Below are 24566 nucleotides of genomic sequence, written 5' to 3' on the forward strand. Positions count from 1 at the left end.
ATACTTTAGTGACTTTGACATTGAAGTATTATATTAATACAGAACTGTGTAATCATTTTCATGTAAATCAATCAGGAAAATTCTGTAAACTAGCCAACTATAGATTTATTGGAAAATAGCTACATTTTTCCATCTCTTTGTTACAAGCAAATTTCATTTTGTTAGATTAAGTGATGGAATACATGAGGAGCTTCCAAGATATCTAAAATATCAAACTGATTTTTCCTATGGTTCTCAGTTCATAGAATTTCAGAGCTCCATGCCATTACTTATTTTGAAGAGTATATTTCAAAGTTTTTCATGTAAACTCATTATTTTTCATTTCAGTTCAAAAGATGTTTAGGGATTCTTTTTTAATTGAAACAATTGCCATTTCACTGAGGAAGGAATAATGCCAAATTAAAATTAAAAGGCAGTGTTATGTACTTACTAACTTTGCATTTTTCTTCAAATCACATAGAAAATACAATAACGAAAGTTACTCAAATTAAGATGCAACTAAATGCTTTTACAAGAGAAGTTATTAAAGGGAAGTTACATGCCACAAAAGAGAAGCTGCCCATTTTCAATATGATTATAATGAAGATCAATTCTTGTAAATCATATTTAATGCAAATGCTAGATTGTTATCATCAAACAGAAACTTACAAAGAACTTTAAGCAACATGTGGCTTTGTTGTGTGATCCTCTAATACACAGATCTCCAACCTTGGCAACTTCCAGAGTTGAATTCCACAAGTCTTAAAGGTTCCAAGGTTGGGGATCCCTGCTCTAATAGATTGTTATCTGTCCAGAAATAACAACTGCACCAATTGTAAAACCAGAAGGCTTCAGATCCTCTTCCTACCACTCAATATCAATTGGAATTAGTTTAGTGGAAAAAGAATTGTAACATGTCTTGGGTAGTACAGTAATGCAAAATAAGTACAGTAAACTATCTGAAGTGGAATCAAGATATTAACTGTAGTCCATCAACACTGAAAGGCAATAAGTGGTGCTGATTTTTGGAGAGGTGTTACTTTTCATACACACTTGACCTAGATGGACCTCTGTTCTTATAGCAGGTTAGGCAGCTTCTTATGTCTGCAACCTACATAACTGCACTCCAGACACTTATCATTTTGTTTGCAAAAATGTAAAATATGGGATGAGTATGCAGTTTAAAAAAAAGGAACAGAACAAACAATTTACAGGGTGTATACAAGAAAATCACTTTTGCTAGTCATTCCAGCATTGGCCTCAAAGTACACATCTCGACATTGCTGATTATGGGGCAATATGAAGTCTTAGCAACAATTAGCTACAATTGCCCAGCTTCAATTCACTTTTTAAATCACCATTTCCTGGTTCTAATTTTCTGATTTCATCCAAATTCAGGCAGCCAAAATAGAAAAAAAAGAAACACAAGTGAAATAACCTGACTCCATGCAGATGTAGTTTTTTCTCCGTAATTCTAAATTGTGCTCCTGGACCCAAAAAGTTAAGTAAAAGAGAAAGATTGTGTTTCACTCTGACGTTTTGTAGCTGTGTGAAGACGACCACCACTGTACCTCCTCAGGAATAGGAAAGACTATCTTTACTTTTTAGTATGAAAGAATGCGAGAAGGTATTGTACACATATTCACAGGCCTGGAGAAAAGCAATAATAAATGCTATATAAAAGTAGCCAACAAGGAGATGAAGACCTTTTCAATTCAATTCTTTTCAGTTCTCCAAAACTACTGATCCAAATGAGAGAGATGCACTGAAAACCACTCCATCAACAAAGTCAGTAGAAAGAGTATTGGTTTTCAACTGCTCTGGTTCTGTTGCGTGAACCTTCACTTTCATGGTAATCTTCTGTGCCAACAGCAGCCGAATCAAACAACCGCTCTGTGCTGTTACTTCGGCTTCGGGCGTTCAGAGTCCCTTCCATCCTATGGTAAAGTGAATGGCTGGCTGAGGAAGAAGAGGAAGAGGTAGTGCCCTCTGATGGAGATGCTGGCTGGAAAGTGACCGGAACAAAGCTGGAAAAGTAATGTTGAGACTGGAGGTCATTTCTGCAAGCAGGCTGCTGGGAAGCTACTGCTGGAGATTGAGTGAGCTCTGAATGGAAGAAGAAAGAAAAAGGCTATTGAATCTAGCTTTTCTGTTCTATGAATATTCCAACTACTACATACTTTTCCAACATTTACAATTGGCTACATTTTCATATGAATTGTTTCATTTATTTCTATTAGTTTTTATACTATGGTTTCTTTTCTAATGTCACCTTGAATTTATTTATTTATTTACAGAGGTCCCTACTCCTTAAAACTAAATAATCTAATATCCAGTTTAATAGAAATACAACTTTAAATTTAAATGCACTAACATTCTTTAAGCAAGAACACAATTACTTGCTGGGTTTACCCAGCAAACTTCAAGTAAATAAAGGATACTATATTAACAATGAATGTTATCGTTTCTTTCCATCCACAGTGGGATTTCATTGCAATATTAAAACCTACAAATGAAATAATACATTTGAATTAGATGCCAATAAAAAGTAAAAGAAGGATTAGATACCAATGAAATACAAAGCAATATTAATTAAGCAAGTTCATTAAAATTGGGATAAATTGATTTTGTGTTTTGAGTTCAATATTTTGATATATTGCAGTATGCAAATCTCCTCTCAAGGCTTTTAATACTTACCAACTCCCCTTTTGCTAGCATTTTTAGTAAAACAAATAAAAACTAAGTTTTTTAATTGGCTAAAGTTTGAAAAATGAGGGGAGAAGGGACTTATTAAAAATGGATGGAATTTATTTATACCATGTTTATAAGGGGCATGGTGGCCTAGTGGTTAAGATGCTGGATTGTCGACTGGAAAGTGGCAGGGTGAATTCCTGTTCCTGCCCCAGCTCCTGCCAACCTAGCAGTTCGAAAGCATGCAAATATAAGTAGATAAATAGGTACCACTTCAGTGGGAAGGTAACAGTGTTCCGTGTGCCTTGGCGTATAGTCATGCCAGCCACATGACCACGGAAGTGTCTTTGGACAACGGTGCCTTCCTTTGGCTGGGAAATGGCGATGAGCACTGCATCCTAAATTCGGACATGATTGGGCAAGGCTTTACCTTTACCATCTTTATAAATTACTCCAATCATTTACAGTTTTGGACAACAAACAATGATAAAACAACGAAGCACAACAAAGAATATAGCCAACCACACAATAAATAAGAAGACCTTAGGTGCCCATAATGAAAGCACACTGGAGTGGTAAAGCTGTAATAGCCTTGCAAAATTCAAAGAAGGAAGCTGCCAAGGATACCTGCTGCCTAACCATTCACCCTGTACTTCATGCCTCAGTTGGCCCTCAGATGTTCAAACTGGATGTTCAAACAGATTTGATCCTAGCAAAGTGGTGTCTGATATAAACATAAAGGTTTCCCCTGTCCAGTTGTCATGTCTGATTCTAGGGGCGGTGCTCATCTCCATTTCTAAGCTGAGGGAGCTAGCATTGTCTGAAGCACTTCTGTAGTCATGTGGCTAGCATGACTATACACTGAAGTGGCACCTATTTATCTACTTGTGTTTGCATGTTTTTGAATTGCTAGGTGGGCAGAAGCTGGGGCAAGAACTGAGCTCACTCCATCACGCAGTGCTCATGTTTCAAACCTGGCTGTCAGCTTTCCGGCTGACGAGCTCAGTGTCTTTAACAGCTGAGCCATCGTGCTCTGATATACTCTGGAACTACACTGTTTAGGGCTTTATAGGTGGTAATCAGCAGTTTGAACCAGGCCTAGAAAACAACTAGCAACCAATGCGGTGATCTTCAAATTAGCATATTCTGCAATGGAAGAATAGTTTCACCAGGAATCAGATAGCCCCATTCTGTATCAGCTGCAGTTTTCAAATTATCTCCAAAGTCAATCCCACGGAGAGTATGTTACAGTAAACCAGCCAAGGAGATATCACAACATGTTTTGATCTTAAGTAGAAAAATGTTAAAATATGGATGTCGTCTGCTTACAGAGTAATTATTTGACTTGTTTAACATGCATGTGAAAACTGCATCTGTCCCTGATGATTGAAAGAAGGCCATTATTGTTTTCTTTACAATGGAAAAATGACAAGTGAAGTTGCATGTAATTGCAATACGGGTGTTTGGCAATCAGCTCACATTTACAATCAGTTGCAGCTTCCTGCAGTCACGTGACTGTGATTTGTGACCTTCCCAGCTGTTTTCCAACAAGCAGTGTCAATTGAGGAAGTCTGATTTGTTTAACAATCATGTGCTTCACTTAATAACGATGGTAAAAATGGTCATACTAAGATGAATATGAATAGGTGTGTGCATGCATGCATGCATGCATGCTGTGAAATAATTTTCAAATAAAGGATAAACCCTTTTGAATATTTCTTCATTCAGTAAAAGTTACATTTCCATCCACTGATCAAGTTTTTATTTTTTGCAGAAGAATATGAATAAGCCTCAAGTATTTGAGAAGTACTGCATGGTTTTATTCTTTGTTTTGCCCAGTTATAAGATAAAATTGCAAACGTGAGAACTTAACTCACCTGGCAGTGGACTCTGGGCCATTACATAGCTGCGGAGGGTTATGTCAGCAGAACCACCTGACTCCAGTGGGATGGGATGCATATGAAAATGCCGCAGCATATCAAAAATACTCTGGAACCAAAGATGTTGGACGTGGCACTGACCATTTTCATTTAAGGACAAACGCAGGTGCTGAAAAGAAATCATTTTTTTAAATTGACTAGTTACCATAGTCCCTGTTCTAAGCATTTGAGAATTATTTTAACACATGAAATACCAGAGACGGATGCCCCCAAATAACCTTTGAGCAGTTTTATCTGTTTTTGCCTTACCATTTCCTTTATAATCCTATTCCTACAATAATCATAAAGTTGGACTATCTATTTAGGCCAGAGTTCTCCAACCTTTCCAGCTTTGCAGACTGGCAGGAGAGGAGAGGAGAGGGTTGATGGGTCTGCATATGCTCGCCTGCTGCTTGTGCAATTGGGGATGTGTGCAGCCCAGTTTGGAATGGCTCAAGGACCAGGCTTTGGACACCTTTGATTTAGGCAATCAAATTCAACTCCTACTCAGTACAGGAGTATTCAATTCAATTTTATTTATTGATTAGCCCTTTGGGCCATATCAAGTGCAGAATTATAAAGACAAATCATTACAAAGGTTTGGTAAAACAAATTAAGTAAGATTGGAATAACTCGCAATTAAAATACAATTAGAATAAAATACGATCTAAAATAAAATCGGGATAAAATACAATAATTTAAAGTACCATTTAAATATAATTAAATTTATATTATAATGTCGCCCCTGCATCTACCCAATCAGTGTTAACTGCTCTTAAAATTACATTGTTAGATCAAGTGATCATTCTTACAATCTACCCAGTACAGGAGTAAAACATTTCAGACAGATGGCTATTCAGCTTCTGCTTGAATGAATCCTGTAAAAGGGAGCCTTGCTCCCTCTCAATAGGTTATTTACTTTTACCTATATGCCATGGGAGGGAGGGAGGTTTGCCCAAACACGTCTCTCTTTCCTTTCTTGCATTTCTTTGGAAATGCAGCAGTGCTGTGCCACAAGGTGCAGTTTAAGCTTGTTTTGTTTGGTGATGGTGATAAAAAGAACATTTGTGAAATGCCACTTGACTGGTGAATTTGAAAAAAATTAGGAAGCTACTCTGGGAATTGAAGTTCATCCTCTGGTGTTCCACACTAACAGAAATTTAATGTATGGGACACAGTTGATCAATAATTTACATTTCATGTATGAGACATAGTTTGTCAATAAAAGTTTGGAATATTATGGGATGGTTACTACATTCAAGCTCAATGTAACATCATAATGTTCACTATGTAACATCAAGAGTTACATACAAGAACGTACTCCACTATTACACCCTTCTTATTGTTAAAAATTTTTTAAATGTTAAATAGGAATCTGCCTGCCTGTACTTTAATGCTCATATTCCATGTTTTGCACTTGGGATGCTAGAGAAGAGTCATGGACTATTCAGGCTATCAGATCCTTTTCAACCCTATTTTTTTCAAAGCTAGAAATAAACCAAGTAGGCTCAATCTCTCGCTGTACCACTTAGTTTCCAGTCCTCTGATCATTTGTCTGAATTATTATTTAGTGCTATGCACACAAATGAGCATAATACTGAAGGTCGCATATGGCTAATGGAGCATAAAGTGGAATTATTAATTCCCATGATTAGGAAACAATATCTCTGTTGGTGCAATCTAACTTGCCTTTGCCTTTTTAGTAATCATATCATACTACTGACTTGTATTCAGTTTATCATCAGCTACTAGTCCAGTATCTTTTTCACAAGTATTGCCAGGCAAATATCCTTCATTCTATACTTCTGAATTTGACTTTGGTGGCATTAGAGGAGGATGGAGGCACTACTTTATGTATAGGAACATCACCAACTGCAGATAAAAAGTACGGTAATACTGTTTACTTTCTTCCAATGAGCAGCAGGTAAAGGTAATTGCACTTGCTTCTTTCTATTGTACTCAGCTTCCAGCACCTTGTGTCAGCACCTTCTGGTCTAGGGATGTGAACAGAATAATGGGGCTATCTGTTGCATCTCTCCATGCAGTGCACGCAGAATTGTGACTCAGGTAGTTACAGAGGGGGCAATAATAATTATAAGCTAAAAGTAAATCTTTGTAACATGGCAACAGCTTGTTTCCAGTTTTAGCTGGGAGAAATAAAAGGTGTCACAGGAAGCATAAGATTGGCAGATATAGATCCAATATACTGGATTAGAAGAATGAATCTGTTTACAGCACCAGTCAAAGAAGAGACGCCAAATGTATAAAGGGCTGCTATTTTAAAACATTTTTTAAAATTCCAGATGGCAGCAAAAGAAAAGAACAAGAGAAAGCTCTGTCTGTGTTGCTCTATTTATCTCATAGTTCTGGCATATGGATACAAAAATTACCAGCATTGTATCTGTTCTGTGCACGCACAAATATACAATCACAAAGAGTTGTTGCCAGAGCACAGGTTTCCACTGTATTTTAAGACAAATTATGTCAATCCTATCATCTCCCCTTTCCTGTAGAAATAAATAAACTACACATACCTGGTTCCCAGATTAAACTTTTGGTTGAGTTTGTAGACTATGTTAAGCTAAAATCAAACAAACCACGATATGTGATCTTAGTACCTTGCCAATTTTCTTTCAATTGGCAATCAAGAAACATTGCACTCAGGTCAAAGTAGCTGGTGGTTTCTAAGTTTTTTTTTTACTTATTTTATAACTGTATTCAGGCTTGCTGCCATGCTCCACTAAGGCCCTTTGAACAGATGGCTTAATTTTCAAGGTGGATTAAAAATTAAGGGAAACGTGCCCGCATATTTCCTGTGGTTTCACTTTAAATACTAGGAGAAAACAAGAGTTATTCATTCATAAATAGATCACTTGCCTTGGCTTTTCCCTGGAAGTTAAAGGTCAGCACATATTCACCAGGCCGTGTTTCGCTCTGCCGAATGACAAATAATCCATGGCTTTTGACTCCACCAAAGAGTACTAGCTGGGCTGCTTTAACCCGCGATAGTGTCCCGTGGAACCAAGGGAACTCCAAGAGATTGATTTCTGCTTCCAGCTCATTTTCATCTCCTGTCACAGTAAGGAAACAGGAACAATAAAATACAAAACCTCAATGCCTTACATTCAACATAGCATTACATTCATTGCAATGCTATCTGGATCAGGGGTGAAATCCAGCAGGTTCTGACAGATTCTGGGGAACCGGTAGCGGAAATTTTGAGTAGTTTGGAGAACTGGCAAAAATATCACCTCTGGCTGGCCCCCGAGTGGGGTGGGAATGGGGATTTTGCAGTATCCTTCCCCTGGCATGGGGTGGGAATGGGGATTTTGCAATATCCTTCCCCTGCCAGACCCAAGCCACGTCCATGCCAACCAAGCCACGTCCACAGAACCGGTAGTAAAAAAAATTGGATTTCACCACTGATCTGGATGGATGTTTGATCAGAGGATGGATGGATGGATGTTTGAACAGAGGATGCAGGAGAAATTATTGTAGATTCTTCCACTTATCAAAACCAATATATGCTTGTACTGAATGCTCTTTCAGCAAAGAGATATGGTTAATATTATCTTTTCAGCAAATCAAAAGTGTCTGTACATTACAATGCATACTTTTCTACTTCACGAATCAGAATTAAAATAGAATAGAACTGGAAGGGACCTTGGAGGTCTTCTAGTCTAGCCCCCTGCTCAAGCAGGAGAACCTATACTATTTTAGATAAGTGGCTGTCTAGTTTCTTCTTAAAAACCTCCAGTGATGGAGCGCCCACGATTTCTGACGGCAAGCTGTTCCACTGGTTAATTGTCCTCATTGTTAGGAAGTTTCTTCTTAATTCCAGGTTGTTTCTCTCTTTGTTTAGTTTCCCACCATTGTTTGTTGTCCTGCCCTCTGATGCTTTGTAGAATAATTTGACCTCCCTCTTCTTTGTGGCAGTCCCTCAAATACTGGAATACTGGATCAAATTATTTAGAAGTACACATAATAACTCTGGAATATAAATGAATGCACTTTATATTTGGAAGAGCTAATGAGAGAGCCAGTAGGAGCTTGGTTGTGGAACACAGCAGGAGAAAAGGGGGAAAGACCAAATAACTGCTTTTTTCTGGTATGTGTGCTTTGCTGTGTGGAATGAAAAGATTATCTCCTGCATAATTGGTAATGGCAAAGGTATGTCCAGAGAACTGTTGATAGTTCATTGTGGATGATCCGAGTGAAAGTCACTCAATAAGCAGAGGCAGCCCATTTTCAAACATGAACAAACAGAAAGTTAACAGGAATTTGACAGGAGAGCTTAAGAGGAACTTTCCTAACATATTTTTTCCCAAGTGGTCAGTAGGTATTCAACTAACCTGAGACTGGAACAAGAAGAAATAAAAAACTTTTGTCAAGTGCAGGAAAATCAGGAAGTCCAGGCGTTTTAAAATGAATATAAAGGTTTATTGCAAGCTCATGCTCTTTACAAGAATCTGAACTATTAAAAGCAAATTGGTGGTAGATAAGAGTCAAAGGAATTCAAGTCCAATTCTGGACTTAGATCTCTTGTGGGTGCGAAGTTGAAACTGATGACAAATCTGACCTATCCCTGAGGCTCAACCTGGTCATCTCCCTACATCTTTCTACCTGAAGACTTTAAGAAACAGAAATAAAGAGAATGGACATACTCTACAATCATGCCTGAAATGTATGCCTAAAAATGATGTTTTCTACATATGCAGCAAGTATAAGCTTGCAGCTGTGCACAAATAAATCGCACAGGGATTGCAGCAGGTAGTGGCAACGCTTCAACTCATAAGAAAGGACCACAATTTATTACAAAAATAATTGACAGAGGAAACATCCCTTTATAAATATCCCCAAAGAAGCAAAATGGGAGTAACAACTGGAAATACAAAGAAGATATTCTGCACCACTGAATGTAAAAAATAACTCTGAGGCCTTTGCAGAAAACAAACAAGTTTGAAGTCTTCAATGACAGAAAAAATGATGCTCTTGAATAGAGGATGTATCTGTGTAATTGTAGCTTGCAAGAAGACACAGAAAAGTCTTTGTAGTTGGTAACTTACAACTACATGGAACAAACATGCTGACTGATTTAATCAGCTCATAGAAGGCACTGTCTGCCAGAATCAGAGATTAACTGTTATAGAATTACCCTTAAGTCTTATCAATTTCACTGACAATTATCTTCTGTAACTTGACTCTGAATTTTCTGAACAAAAACCTACTGGCAGGAGATGGTTACACCTCATGAAGACTGGGCAGATGGTGTTGGCTAAAGCACATTAAACTTGATCAAGAGGGATTTAAACTGATTCTTGTGAGGATTGAAGATAAAACTCCTGAAGTAAGGACATTGGATAATGATTCTGGCACTGTAAAACGAAGTGAGAATTTTCCCTATTAGCCCATTTAGTGAAAAATCTCAAGAAACATTGTATTGGCTCATAAATGTAATCATGTTCAGTGTCTGTACATTGTTACCATATGGGAAATAAACAAGATGAGCCCAAACTCATAGCACAGGAAGTAAGAATGATTTAACATACATCATTTGTTGCAATGGAATGTATGGATGACCTTGGGGAATGAAGGGAAGAGATGCTGCCTAGGAAACAATCAGACAAGAGATGCAAGAGCTCCCAATGGCTTAACAATCAGAGGAAGAAATTTAGGAAGGACATGCCCTAATGGATCAAGCAGTTAAAAGCGGCAGTGATTTGCAAGATTCTGATAACGTAGCCTTACAACAAAGTAGAATTAGATCATTTAATCCTGGTTTACCTGGGAGGGTAACATTTGTTGATGTACCAATTGAAGAACACAATTTATTTAAAAGAAAACAGTATTCCAATTCCCAGCGCTAAAAAAAATTGTGAATAGATTAGAAAGATGAAACTACTAAGCTTTTATTGGAGCTCAGTCTTCTCCAGTGTACGGTTATAAAAAATTGTGAAGAGCAGGATCAAAAACTGAGATGGATAAATCTTTTTATGAAAAAGTTTGTCTGAAAAATTATGGAGAATGAGTGAAATGCCAAATGAATAGAGAAGGGCAAATTTTCTGTTATTAAAAAGAGCAAAAAAAAAAAATTAATCCACGAAATCACAGAGCACTCAAAAACCTAGGAAACCACTAGACCAAATACAGGTATGTCAGTGTATTCATGACTGGCAGAGACATGGTAACAAGGTCAGCCAATGAATAGGGCTTAGTAACAAGGTCAACTAATGGGAGCCGAGACAGCAAGGAGCCTGGGCATGGCTTAGCTGTGCTTAGCTCCGAGTGCTGTGCTGAGAACTGAAACTGAAACTAGTCTGTTCTCTGAATTGAAACTGAAATTGTTCTCTCCTCTGCCTGTGTTTTGCCTGTAACTACTATCACGTTGGAAAATCTGCTTTTGGTATTATATATTTACTTATGTGTTATGTATATAAAGAGAAGTTAATGAACTGCTGAATCAGTTGTGCTTTCTGGATTTGATTACTGTTGCAAACTCTGACAAGGTAGTTCTCGATTTACAGCAGTTCATTTAGTGACCGTTCAAAGTTACAACATCACTGAAAAAAGTGACTTATGACCATTTTTCGCACTTCTGACCATTGCAGCATCCTCATGGTGATCAAAATTCAGAATGCCTGGCAACTGACTCATGTTTATGCTGGTTGTAGTGTCCCAGTGTCATGTGATCACCTTTTGTGATCTTCTGACAAGGAAAGGTAATGAGGAAGCCAGATTCACTTGACAACTGTGCTACTAACAACTGCAGTGATTCAGTTATCAACTGTGACAAGAAAAGTCGTAAAACGAGGCAAAACTCACTTAACAAATGTCTAGCTTAGCAACAGAAATTTGGGCTCAATGGTGGCCATAAGTTGAGGACTTCCAATAATAAATGATTAAATTCTGAGCACCTAAAGAAATAAAGAGGTGCTTACCAGAAGACTGCATGGACTTATGAAAAACAAATCTTATTATGTTATTTGTATCTTATATTTGCTTAATATATTTGCTTAATATCCCCTACAGCAGATGTCTTCAAACTTGGCCGCTTTAAGACTTGTGGACTTCAATTCCCAGGCCAAGTTTGAAGACCTCTGCCCTACAGGAACGCTATGGACAAAAACCTTGATTTCAGGGAGACACCTGACAATGATATTCAGTTCAACATGGAATGAATGAAATGTCTATAAGATGTTTTTACAACCAGTTCAAAAAGTACAAAGTGTCATCAGACTGGAAGAAAGTAGAGTGCCATTTGATTCACTTCTGCAGTTTGTACTCTTCAACATTTTTATTAATGACTAGAATGAAAAGATGGAGAGAATGCTTATCAAATTTGAAAATGACACCAAATTGGGTAAGATAGATAATATAACCAGAGACAAAAATACTGTGTTTCCCTGAAAATAAGACAGGGCGGAGAAGCGAGAAGTGAGACACGTGTCTTACCTGACTTCCAGCTCCTGCCATACCTGGCAAGGGGGGAGAAGAGATGGCAAGGGGAGCCCTATCTCGCTCCATGCTTCTTGCTTCTCCACCGCTCCACCCCTCCACCCCTCCCCACCTGCCACTCCCTCTCGCCGGCCGAGATTGGCAAGCCAGATTTGTGGAGCTGAACGCATTGCTGCCGCCCGGGAGGAGGAGAACATCAGAAATGGGCTCTCTCGCAGCGCCTCCTCTCTCTCTTCTCCCGAGTGGCAGCGGTGCAGCTGACTCACCAAATCTGGCCTGCTGATCTAGGGCGGCAGTGACAGCAGCTCTGACCTGATCCTCCCCAGCAATTCTGTGGGCAAGAACTGGCCACACCAATCCTGCTTCATGGCTGCGCAGACAGCCCACACCAGCCACTGCTCAGAGCTCTGGTACCAGTCCCCCTTCCCCCAGTTCCAGGTTGACAGGGTTAGGGCTGGCAAGGTTTTTTTTGCGGCTGCTCTTTGCGGCCACCACTAAGATAAGGGGCGCGCGAACTAGGGTTTGCGGGAGCGGCCTCCGTGAGACTGTGCCACGTGGATGGCAGGTGCGTGTGGGGTGCGTGGGGCATGTTCCTCCTCCCTTTCCCCCCCTCTCCAGCCTCTCCTCTGCACGTTGTGTTGTTTGTGTGGCAGTTGTGCATGCGTCTAAGTATTTTGGGGGGGTATTTTCGGGGCATCTTATTTTAGCGCATGCGCTCGAAAGCCCAATTAGGCTTATTATCCAGACAGGTCCTAGTTTCGGGGAAACACTGTAATATTCAAATAAACTTTCTAGCCATTTGAAAAGTTCAATAGTGCCTGAAGAGATTATGAAATTATCTTCACAGGATATCATCATATGGACATTACACAATTGTTAGGCATCACACTGGGCCAGCTCTCCAGATATTTAACTACATAAGGCATATAAGATTCTGTACTCCATGATTTTCATTCTTGACTTTTTCCTCCTAACTTCTTGCCTATTCTCTTGATAGCCTTGGTTGACAATGTTTCTCTCTAGCCTGAGAATTATCAACTTTATTCATTACAAAAGCCAATTTGTCAATATGTTTTTATTTAATTTTATATTTCTTTACTATACAGAACAGAAGTTGCATTTGGTTTAAGTAAGCCTATCCAATCCTATGAATCTGTCATTCTAGACTATTTTCCCATCTAGCTCATTATTACAACCAGTCTCACTTAGCAGCCACTTCAGGATTTCAAACTGTTCCTAGTTGATTTGTCATAAATAATTGGAACAACATTGAAACTGCAAAGAATGTGAGAAAATAATGGGTGTTAATAACAAAACAAAACTTTAGCAAAATTGTTATTTGTTGACATGCATGATTCAGTACTTTGTAAGGTACACACTGTTATCAATATATCTAAAAAGAAGCAGAAACATACTTTTTGGATGGGAGAATGAACAGCTGATCTTTTCTAAGCTGTGAAAAACGTAAACTCCAGATCATCTGAGGAACAAAACTACTATACCTGCTGTGTGACTGCTATTGGCTGGAGACTCCAGTGTTTGCAGGAAGTTCTCTAATGGCACATGCGCTCTATATTCCCCTGCAGAGATCCTGCCATGTGGTGCTGTTACAATTGTGGTAGCATTTGATATGCTATCTGAGGCAGTTGAGCCAACACATCTATCCTGGCATCGGGTCACATCTGGAAGATAATTTTATTTCCTTTTTAAAAAAATCCATGCTGCTTTTCCAAACCACATTTTCCTGTGACAGAGGACTTATAGACTCAAGGCTGTCAATTGCTTCAAATCATTCATCATTCATCCTTGGCATCCTTCAGTCTCAAGAGACGATGGTATCGTTAATCGAATGATATTTGATTGATATCAATTATTACTTTCATTATTCATTATTACATCATTATTACTTTCATTACATTTTTTTCCAAGGTACTCTTTCAGATCCTTGAGATACCTGTTGAACCAGGGATTTACAAGACAAAAAAAAAGTTTATGGATGCCCCAGGCTTTTTGATAACACTTGCATTCTGCTATAGTAAAAAATAATGCCTCCAGTTGGAGATTGGCAAAGTTCAAGTATGTGTGAGGACCTGAAAATTAAACTTTAACCAAAACCAGTGTTTAAACAGAATAGAATAGAATAAAATAGAATAGAATAACAGAGTTGGAAGGGACCTTGGAGGTCTTCTAGTCCAACCCCCTGCTTAGGCAGGAAACCCTACACCACTTCAGACAAATAGTTATCCAACATCTTCTTAAAAACTTCCAGTGTTGGAGCATTCACAACTTCTGGAGGCAAGTTGTTCCACTAGTTAATTGTTCTAACTGTCAGAAAATTTCTCCTTAGTTCTAGGTTGCTTCTCTCCTTGACCAGTTTCTACCCACTGCTTCTTATCCTGCCCTCAGGTGCTTTGGAAAATAGCTTGACTCCCTCTTCTTTGTGGCAGCCCCTGAGATATTGGAACACTGCTATCATGTCTCCCCTAGTCCTTCTTTTCATTAAACCAGATATACCCAGTTCCTGCAACCGTTCTTCATATGTCTTAGCCTCCAGTCCCCTAATTATCTTTATTGCTCTTCTCTGTAGTTTTTCTAGAGTCTCAACATTTGTTTACATTGTGGCGACCAAGTGTGGCCTTACCAAGGCATTATAAAGTGATATTAACATTTCATGTGATCTTGATTCTAACCCTCTGTTTATGCAGCTTAGAACTGTGTTGGCTTTTTTGGCAGCTGCTGCACACTGCTGGCTCATATTTAAATGGTTGTCCACTAGAACTCCAAGATCCCTCTCACAGTTACTACTACTGAGCAAGGTACCACAGGTCTGAACTAATTTTTAAGACAATTCTTTAAAAAAAAATCTTATTACCATCAGCCAGGAACTCACAGCTACAAGATGACACTCTGCTTGGCAGGCAAGCTCCTTGGGTACAGGAAGAAAGTTCAATGTCATCACCACTGTCCCTGGAAAGAAGAGAAGAGTGGGCGTTTGGACAGTGGATGGTGCTGCACCAGTGAGTTTCTGCAGCTGTATGCTGAACACTGGAAGGAAGGGTAGAGCAGAGGAGGGGATGCAAAGTTATCAATCACCAACTGGAGAGGATTCCCATAAAATATGTATTTTGTAATCTTACTAAAGATCCAGAAATGGTAACCTTTTGAATACTGCTACATCTGTTCAGAGCTGCATATGGGAAAGCTCTCCATTGACTTCTTATTTTCATGCACTAACTCATCCTCACCCCATAAATCAGGACTGTAAGAGGGGAGGCTAACCCTTCCCAAACCTGCAGGAATATTATCTTGATTCTTATATATGGTGATGCTTATAATGGCAGGAAAAATTACTGCTTAGGGGAGACCTGATCACATAGAAAAGGGGACAGGAGAGCAGTTAAAAAGGTGTTAGCCAGGGGTGAAATCCAGCAGGTTCTAACAGGTTCTGGAGAACCAGTAGTGGAAATTTTAAGTAGTTCAGAGAACTGGCAACTACCACCTCTGGCTGACCCCAGAGTGGGGTGGGAATGGAGTTTTTGCAGTATTCTTCCACTGCCATGCCCACCAAGCCACACCCACAGAACCAGTAGGGAAAAAATTTGAATTTCACCCCTGGTGTTAGCCACTTATTTCCTTCCCTTGCTGACCCTCCCGAAAAGCTGAAATGGAGATCTGACAATATCAAAGCACTCTTCTCCCCTTTGGGAGAAATAGGTCATAGGTAGACATAAGGAAGCTTTCCCCTATAGCTTTCCCCTAACAGTTGGCAACTCAGGACACTGAGTTTCTAATCCTTACTATGATGGCTGATAACAGTTCTGTCAAATTGGAATAAAAGTTTATCATTCTGTCTCTCAGAATATTAACCACGTGGCTCAAGGGAAAAATCAGCTTTTAGGTCATAGATGGGCCATTTTTGGCCCCTGAACTTTAGTGAATCTTAACTCTTACTGCAAAGCCTCCTCTGACTGTAACTACTGAAAACCAATGCCACAATTTCCCACTCACTCTGAGACAGCAAACTAATGAATACTATACAATACAGGTACATTTTAAAAGACAGCATAACACTGTGACAAAGAAAACTCCCAATGGGCACAGACAGAAGTAAAAATATACTAGCAGTGTGTTTCCTTTTTCAGTATAGAACACTCTAAATAAACTATTATTTAGAGATCAGCTTCTTCAGAGGCTTGATAAGAGCAGAAAGAACTAGCTGCTGGCTCTCCAGAAAGAACTAGCTGCTGGCTTTCATATGAAAACACTGTTATGTTTGCCTTTCAGCCAATCAACACAGGTTTTATGTCATTGCATCAGATAATCACTATTGATTGAAACTACAGCAGAACTGCCTAACAGCTTGTCTTTTTATGTTTTGTTAAATGCTGTGAAGTGAATGGGAGAACTTTTGTATAGGGTTCCCAGATCTAGGCTGTGTATCTGGACAAATGGCTTGATGGCTGAGAAGAGAGTGTCCTGTAATTCTCTGCTGCCTTCTAGTGGTGGTGCAGATACAGTAGCTTTAGTAGACTTAACTAGTTCAGAACTATAGAATTCACAAAAGAAAGGCAGGAGCTTACCCCAACTTTTACACAGATGAAGGAAGCAATAAGTCCTTTCTACTTGCAAAATACATATTTTGCTGCAGTAATTCTTTTATCTTTGGATTCCAATTTTTAAAAAATAAATGGGAATATTTAATTTTTAAAAAGTTAAATGGGCAGCTAGCAAACAGCCAAGCCAAGTGCCATTGTTCATATTTTGAGGAAGTTTCCGCACCCCATAAAGTGACAAAACAACAATTCTAGCTAGATATAGCCTACAATTTTATTTCAAAAGCTATCCACCTGTTCAGAGAAAAAGACAAAAATAATATAGGAATAGTAAAAAAGCAGAATGGGAGCTAATAAGAGTCCTGAGAAGATACCTCAATAGTTTGCCTTCTCATCAATGAGTATTTTGGGATTGCCACACCCACGTGTTCCTTCTGCAAATAAGTAGGTCCACTCTGAAAGCCATTTTTGATTACACCTGTTGCACCCTCTCAATATTTCAAAATGTGCCTAAATGGCCAAAAAAAGTTTCTACTCTTCTTCTGCAGGTTTATTTTATCAAAAAAGGCTTTACAAATGAGAATAAATACTTAAATATCCCCAGGACACTGCAAACCAGCACCCATTTAAAATGGTTAACAAAAGGTTTGTTTGCTAAATACTCAACAGCCACCAAATATAAGGCTTTTTCTATCTGGGAGAAAAATTTGCAAAGAAGGAGTTAGGAAAGAGTATTTGAGCTCAATAAATCCATCATAGTGTGACAGCAATGCACAATTTTTTTTTTTTGATGAACAGGTGCTTACATGCCAGATCTTCCAAGGTAATGACTAAGAGGAATTGCTCTGACATAGTTCTTAAAACCAGATAAATGTAAGCAATACAGAAGATAACTTGGTAAGGAAATCCTCGGATAGCAGGGTACTGCTAATCATTAGATATTCTCGTTTCCACGCACAGCTATTCTAGCAACACTTGTTAAGCATGCTCAATATCGGATCACCATGATGTCTTACCCAGGATCTATGCAGTCTTGTATATCCGCCACCCAGGAATGTTTCTGCAACGAATCTATCGTTTCAAGGATATATTCAGCACCATTTTCTACCTAGATGGAAAATATATTTTATTTATTTATTTTTTATTTTTATTTTCATCAAGCAAGTATTTTATGACAGATACAAGTGTAAACATAATTATAAATACAAGAAAAGGATATGAATAAAAGAAAACATTAGGACAGGGATGGTAGGCAGGCTGGTGTGCTTATGCACACCCCTTACATACCTCTTAGGAATGGGGTGAGGTCTACAGTAGACAGTCTAAGGTTAAAGTTTTGGGGATTTGGGGAAGAAACCACAGTCAGGTAGTGCATTCCAGGCGTTGACAACTCTGTTACTGAAGTCGTATTTTCTGCAGTCTAGTTTGAATCGGTTTACCATGAGTTTGTATCTATTGTGTGCTCTTGTATTGTTTTGGTTGTAGCTGAAGTATTCATTGGCTGGTAGGACATTGTAGCAGATGATTTTATGTATTATGCTTAGGTCGGACTGTTGTCTAAGCCCAAAATTTCGAGTCTGGTGGCATAAGGTATTTTGTTGTGAGCAGAGGAGTGGAGCACTCTTCTTGTGAAATATCTCTGGACTCATTCAATTGTATTAATGTCCGATATGCAGTGCGGGTTCCAGACAGATGAGCTGTATTCAAGAATTGGTCTGGCAAAAGTTTTGTATGCCCTAGTTTGCAGTTCAATATTACCAGAGAAGAAGCTATGCAAGATTAGGTTAACAACTCTTAATGCTTTTTTAGCAATGCTGTTACAGTGAGCTCTGGCACTTAGATCATTTGAGATGATATGAACATGCTGACCTTACAGAGAGCTATTGTTTTGGATACTTTTAGTGCAAAACGCACTATTTCCTCACAACAGCCCAGCTGCACAAAGATTTGGAGTAGGTCACTGAATTCACACCTAATTCTAAATTACAAATAAGCAAAGCAAATTATGTCTAATTATGAAGTGGGAGCCTTTCATAGAAAAATCTGACCTTACGGAGGTGCAAACAAACAGGAAATTCTGCTACAGAATTTCTGCTATTTGACAGCTGCTTGGGTGAGGGGACTTTCTGTTGGATTGTGCAGACATCTTGGTGGAAAATAAGATAGTTACTTGTGTGTATTAAAGGCATCAACAGAGTTGGAGTAGCTAAGCAAGCAGCAGAAAGATAGTATAAAACTAGAATCCTAGCTCCCAACATTTGATCCTATAGCAAAAGAGATTTTTAATATAGTACCTCCTCCTTTCCATCTAGTCTGGGATAAAATCTATTACCAGCTGAACCCCAATAAGAGAAGAACTATAAAATGTGTGCTGAATGATTCCTGACTATCATTGGGTAACAGTAAAGAAATGCAGAAAATAGATAGAAAATCATCTACCTGTTCCCTAATTTTGGTTTTCAGTTCAGAAGTTCTTAGTCTCTTTTCAAGAGTTACAACAATTGTTTTGCTGGGTTGACCCAATTTTAGCTCAAATATAGTGCCACCTTATAGGGGAGATGGTGGCATAAAAATTTAATAAATAAATTTTATTTTACACTAAAATAAGATAATTACATTTCTATTCAGATTTTATTCAAAGTAATATACAACTATCCAAGTTCATTGCAGAATGACACTGTGAGGGGGCTGAGTTATGAGGTAGGTTACTTATTCAATGAGCTTTATTGGATTTGAATCTGGGCTGTCTTTAACAACTACCTGCTACCTTGTTGAACAGAACAGTATTTCTCAACCTCAGCAACTCAGGTGAAGCCTACACATTTTAAAATGGCTGAGATTGAGAAATACTGAGCCATAAGAGATGGTAAAATAGCATGTACCATTCTGGATTGCAAATGAAAGAACACTTGTGAAAGCTCCCTAATGCTAGAAATTCTTTGCAAACAGAAAGACAATTAGCAGGCAAAGAAGTATGTTAGTACATGTAGTGCTAACTTTCTTTTGACAGGGTGCTCTTCTACAGACACTTAGAGAAGATTTACAACTGAACCTGGAGATTTCAGCATAGCTAATATATAGTTACTTGATAAAGGCTGAAAAAATACAATCTACAGATGGCAAGAATGGGTTATAGTTTTAGATACCTCTTTGCAATGATCATTCAGATTTTTGCAGCCAGATACAATGGCCAAAACTGAGAGAAATTAGGAACTATTAACATGTCCATTCAGCTTTCTTCTCATAGTGACTAAATTAATCCATTGCTTTCTATTTTATAAGCTTCCGGTAAACATGGACAAAACAAAAAATATGAAAAATATTTTCATATTCGATAGCAATGAAGTCCTCAAGTTAATTAATGCATCAGCTCCAGAAGAACTGTTTGCTTGGATCAGTGTCAATGTTAATTTTACTACTGAGGGCTGAATTAAGTGATGCTGTTTGTCCTTTACAACTCTGCAGAATTAAAAACAAATAAATCACCAGTGCAGGAACTGGATGTACAGTGAAATCAATGCCCCTTTTCCTGCATGCCCAGTCTGGCTTCCGCTCATCTATTTTATGACAATAACACAAATAATTATTTAAATTATGTTATGTTTTACTTTGAATTTTAGCAGACTCAAATCAATTGATAAAAGGAGCAGAGGAGGAAAGACTAACTTTTCAGACACCAAAGATAGGCTGGTATGAATTAGGATGGATAGATGTGATAGATGAAATAAAAATATAATACTAATTTCATTTTCTGCTAGATTAGCCTTTCCCAACCTAATGCCCTCTAAATATGTTGGAACAACAGCCCCCTCAATTCCTGACCAGCAAGGAACATGGACTGGGAATTATGGAAAATATAATTCCAACATATTTGGAGGGCACTAGCTTGGGGAAGGCTCTGCCTTTTATTCTATGAACGCCAGATAATTCAGACAGACAGCATAACATGTTTTTTTCAGAAGCTCCCAAACAGAAAGCAAAATTAAATCCAGCGCCCAGAGATTTCTAAAGACAAAGCAAACACCAAGGATCCTGCTCCTCACAAAAGCCCCTTTTATTCTCCCTGAATTGGGAACTGGAGCTTAGATGGAAGTTTGTTGATTTGTCAGAAAACTGCTCAGGCAGCAGCTAGGCCAGTTGCCACGGCAACAGCCAAGGCCACAGGGCATCCTTTCAGTCCCGTTAGTTCGGGGCTTATAAGGCAATGCTGCAATTTTAATGAAAAGGAGAAAGGAAAGCTCATTAAAATACATAAACTGGAAGGGCAAGAGCTGGGCAAATGCTTGAAAACAGCTCTGCATTTCCTGTTTTGAAAATTAAGCACTATTGTGATCTAGACGTAGAGATTATTCTCTACTATAAAGCTCACAACCTCTCTCTCTCTGTGTGTGTGTGTGTGTGTGTGTGTGTGTGTGTGTGTGTATGAGAGAGGGGGGCCCTTTAGTAATAAGAACCAAGAGTCTTCTGGCAGGTTAAGATTAACAAATTTATCACAGCCTATGCTTTTTTGTGGATACAGTCCACATCATCCTAAGCATTAAATGTAAATTTCCTTTTCTTTTCATATGCAACCAATAGCACTTCCCCTTCCCAAAGGGCCTTGGAAATTATTGCAAAGATAAGATGCTCCAAGTTCCTCTGAATAGAAATAGGAGAAAATAGGCTAAAATAAAACAAAACAAAACAAACCCCAAAATAAAATAAAATAGTGTTCAGAAAATAGGAAAAACCATCGGAATACATTGTATTTGGGGGCCATCTATACTTTTTTCCAAATAGAAGCTTATGGACTTTGATATATTCAGTAATCCTCTGCAAGTGCAAAAAAGTAAAGACAATCCAGAAACCCCAGAGTTTCTTCTAATCCTATGGCTGAGAAGTTTAGGCATTTTTTTCTTTGGGGAAGGGCTGAAGAGAAATATATTTTAATCCCACCACACCCAAATCAACCAGAATCTGCAAGATGCTCTTAGTAATAGTTTGTAGAATGTGTCATTTAGAACCGTGGTCACCAAACTTTCTAGCTTTGCGGACAGCAGGGAAAGTGGGGGGAGAGGGGATGGTTCTGTGTGAGTGGCAGGCGAGTGCACAGCTCGATTTGCACAAGCAGTGGGCATGCGTGTCCACCGCTTGTACAAATGGAGGTGCATGTGCAAGTGGAGCTGCGTGCACATCACACTCACCCACCGTTTTCACAGCCTGATTCTGAAAAGCCCATGGCCCGGTAGTGGGCCATGGCTCAGTGGTTGGGGACCCCTGATTTAGAATACATGGAATACACCCATCCAGGATGTATTTCAGGTCATGCTGTCTTACCTTCAGCACAAAGGTGTTATCCTTGTCTGGCATCTCCAATGGCATAGTTGTGCGCACTTCAATAATAGCCGAGAGAGGGATGCTGACCTTTGCTTTGGAAGCCTGAAAGGCCAAACAGATAGAAAAAGATTTAAAGAATTTAAATTTAATGACATTGCTCTGAACCATACCCAAAGCAGTTAAAAAGAATGCAGGTGCTATACTAGCCTGTGCCATTATTCAAACATTATCACTTCCCTTGAGCCTTCCAGTAATTCCAAATACTTTTAATTAAAAACATGGTATCCAGTGGGAAATAGAAGGTAATAAATTTAATTTTCATATCTCTGCAGTGTTGTAATATGGCTTTAGCATCCATTTCTCCTTTCAAAAATAAAAAGAATTTTGATGTGGATAAACAGAATGCAATTACTTTCCATTTCTGTTTTAAAAATAATAATTAAACCAGGGCGAGCTAAGAAAAAGTCAAAGAAAGCTAAAGTAAAAGGTTTTATAAAAACAAAAAAGCCTGTTATAAATAATGTGACTGGCTCAGATGGTATACTTCCCGAGTATACATATAAATGAATTCCATGTCAAGCTCTTTGAATAATATACTTTTTAAAACAAAAGAAATGTAGGTTGCAAGTCCAAGGCACAAAAGGTTGAAGAGATTGGAGCCAAAGAGCTTCAGAAGACACAAGTAATTCTTTTCTTCTGGCAAATAGGGAGATTTTCTTAATGGGATGCTTACCAAGGGGTTTCAAATAAACGCAAAATATTTATCCAGTCTAAAAGGAAGCAATATTGCCATATTGTTCAGTACAGTAGCAGTAACTTGTAACCGTTAATAATTGTTTATAACAGTTATGATTGCTCACTTAATTGTTTTTCTGTTCTCATGCCCAAAACAATTATGTTTCTTAATGCTGGAAATTGCCAGTTAAGTCAAATCAGCATATGAGTTAACTAGGGCAGAGGTGAAAGCCTAAGGAAAAGGGGACAGCATTCACTAAACGTTATTCTAGTTCAGTAATTTCCACCCTTTCGTGCTTTTAAGCTTCAATGAGAAATTCCATAATCCACTATGGCAGAACTGGTACAAGCATGTTGCAAGAATATGAAACTCTGAACACTTCTAAAATGTTGCATTTTTTTTCTATGTTGTTCTTATTGAAATATGGGGTACACTACATCATACCTCATGCTATTTCCCCAAAGGAAGAATACAACACATCCCATTTCCCAGAAACATGTGTAGGATCAGATCTTAATCTGGAGAGAAGTATGGAGATGTGGCAGCTGCTAAGAAAACAGGAATTTAACCCGGGAAAACAGAAAGCACAAGAAAGGAATTCAAGATTGTCCCTCTTTGATACTCTTTCGTATAAGACAGAGGAGAGGGGAAACATGAACAGGTTTCAAGATTCTGTTGTTATTGCCTACAATCAATAAAATAGAGTTCTAGTACTCCTTGTGGTGTTGATTTCTTATCTTGATCTACTTCAAAGACTGATATAATCTGTGCTAGGTCTTAATCCTTGAGAGCTACTGTACTTTTTCTTCAAATATATTCAATCAGTACAATTTGATGTTTGTTTGTTTGTTTGTTTATTATTTATTTATTTATTTATTTATTTATTTATTTATTTATTTATTTATTTATTTATTTATTGGTTCAATTTATATGCCACCCTTTTCCGGAGACTCAGGGCGGCTTACAATGCGTTAAGCAATAGCCTTCATACTTTTGTATATACCTGCTTAGTAGGGCTTTCAGCCACCCCAAGCGCTGTTCTTTTTTTTAATACAAAGTCAGCTTATTGCCCCCACAAACCGGGTCCTCATTTTACCTACCTCGAAAGGATGGAAGGCTGAGTCAACCTTGAGCCTGGTGAGATTTGAACTTGCAGTAATTGCAGGCAGCTGGTGGTTTAGTCTGCTGCGCCATCAAGGCTCAATAATGTTGTGTTTTAAACAGGGACAACCTGCCTTCTTACCAGAGGAAAAAGCTCCCCACATCATACTTTTTTGCGGGAGGGAATGATTTTTATAGTTGACATTGTGTCAACCACAGAGCCCAGCTGCAATGTAATGATATCCCTTTAGTAGGCAAAGACAGGAACTATTGCCTCCCAACTGTTTTCAGTGAATTAAGTCTAATGGAAACTTAGTACACCTACTATATTAACTTCCTAGCCAAAAGGCAACGATAAGGATAGTGCATCAGAAGAAAAGATTCTGCTTGTTAGAAAAGAATTTTTGATGAAATAACTCCTCTATGATGGTGCCTATCAGTCACAAGAAATCAGGAGCCAGGATAGAGCTCAAAAACACTACAAGTTTATTCCATGCTACCTATATACAAGAATCTGACCTACTAACGGTCAAGTCAAATTGGCGCCAGATAACTCAATGCATTTCAAGGAGGCGCTTGACTTATAGTAGGTTTCTTTCGGTGGGGCATGATGACATAGGGACTCCAGACTGTTGATGCATTTGATCCTGCCTGGTCATCTACCCAGCTTTGGGATTCTTTCTTGGGAGAGAATAAATTTTTTTCTGGAAGAGAATAAAAATGGCATTGACCTCCTAATCTTTCTGGGATCACTGAGACTTATATATTCATCACACATTTTCAAAGCACCTTGAGCTTGATTATTTTCTTGCAGAC

The 24566-nt window shown here is 38.5% G+C and overlaps 1 protein-coding gene across 1 annotated transcript in view; it reads right to left on the minus strand.

The window, feature by feature from the left end:
* Nucleotides 1–1768: 1768 nt before the first annotated feature.
* SH2B2 (SH2B adaptor protein 2) overlaps nucleotides 1769–24566 on the minus strand; it is a 45298-nt gene continuing 22500 nt past the window's right edge. Inside the window, exons 3-9 of the mRNA XM_070945782.1 lie at nucleotides 21914–22015; nucleotides 17614–17705; nucleotides 14917–15089; nucleotides 13547–13726; nucleotides 7467–7660; nucleotides 4548–4719; nucleotides 1769–2085 (exon numbers count right to left, since the gene is read on the minus strand). Of these exons, the coding sequence (XP_070801883.1) occupies nucleotides 1769–2085; nucleotides 4548–4719; nucleotides 7467–7660; nucleotides 13547–13726; nucleotides 14917–15089; nucleotides 17614–17705; nucleotides 21914–22015 (1230 nt within the window). The remainder of the gene's footprint in view (nucleotides 2086–4547; nucleotides 4720–7466; nucleotides 7661–13546; nucleotides 13727–14916; nucleotides 15090–17613; nucleotides 17706–21913; nucleotides 22016–24566) is intronic.

This window comes from Pituophis catenifer, unplaced genomic scaffold (assembly GCF_029215685.1).
Source record: "Pituophis catenifer annectens isolate HBS135680 unplaced genomic scaffold, rPitCat1.0.hap2 SCAF_1, whole genome shotgun sequence".
Classification (NCBI taxonomy): Eukaryota; Metazoa; Chordata; class Lepidosauria; order Squamata; family Colubridae; genus Pituophis; species Pituophis catenifer.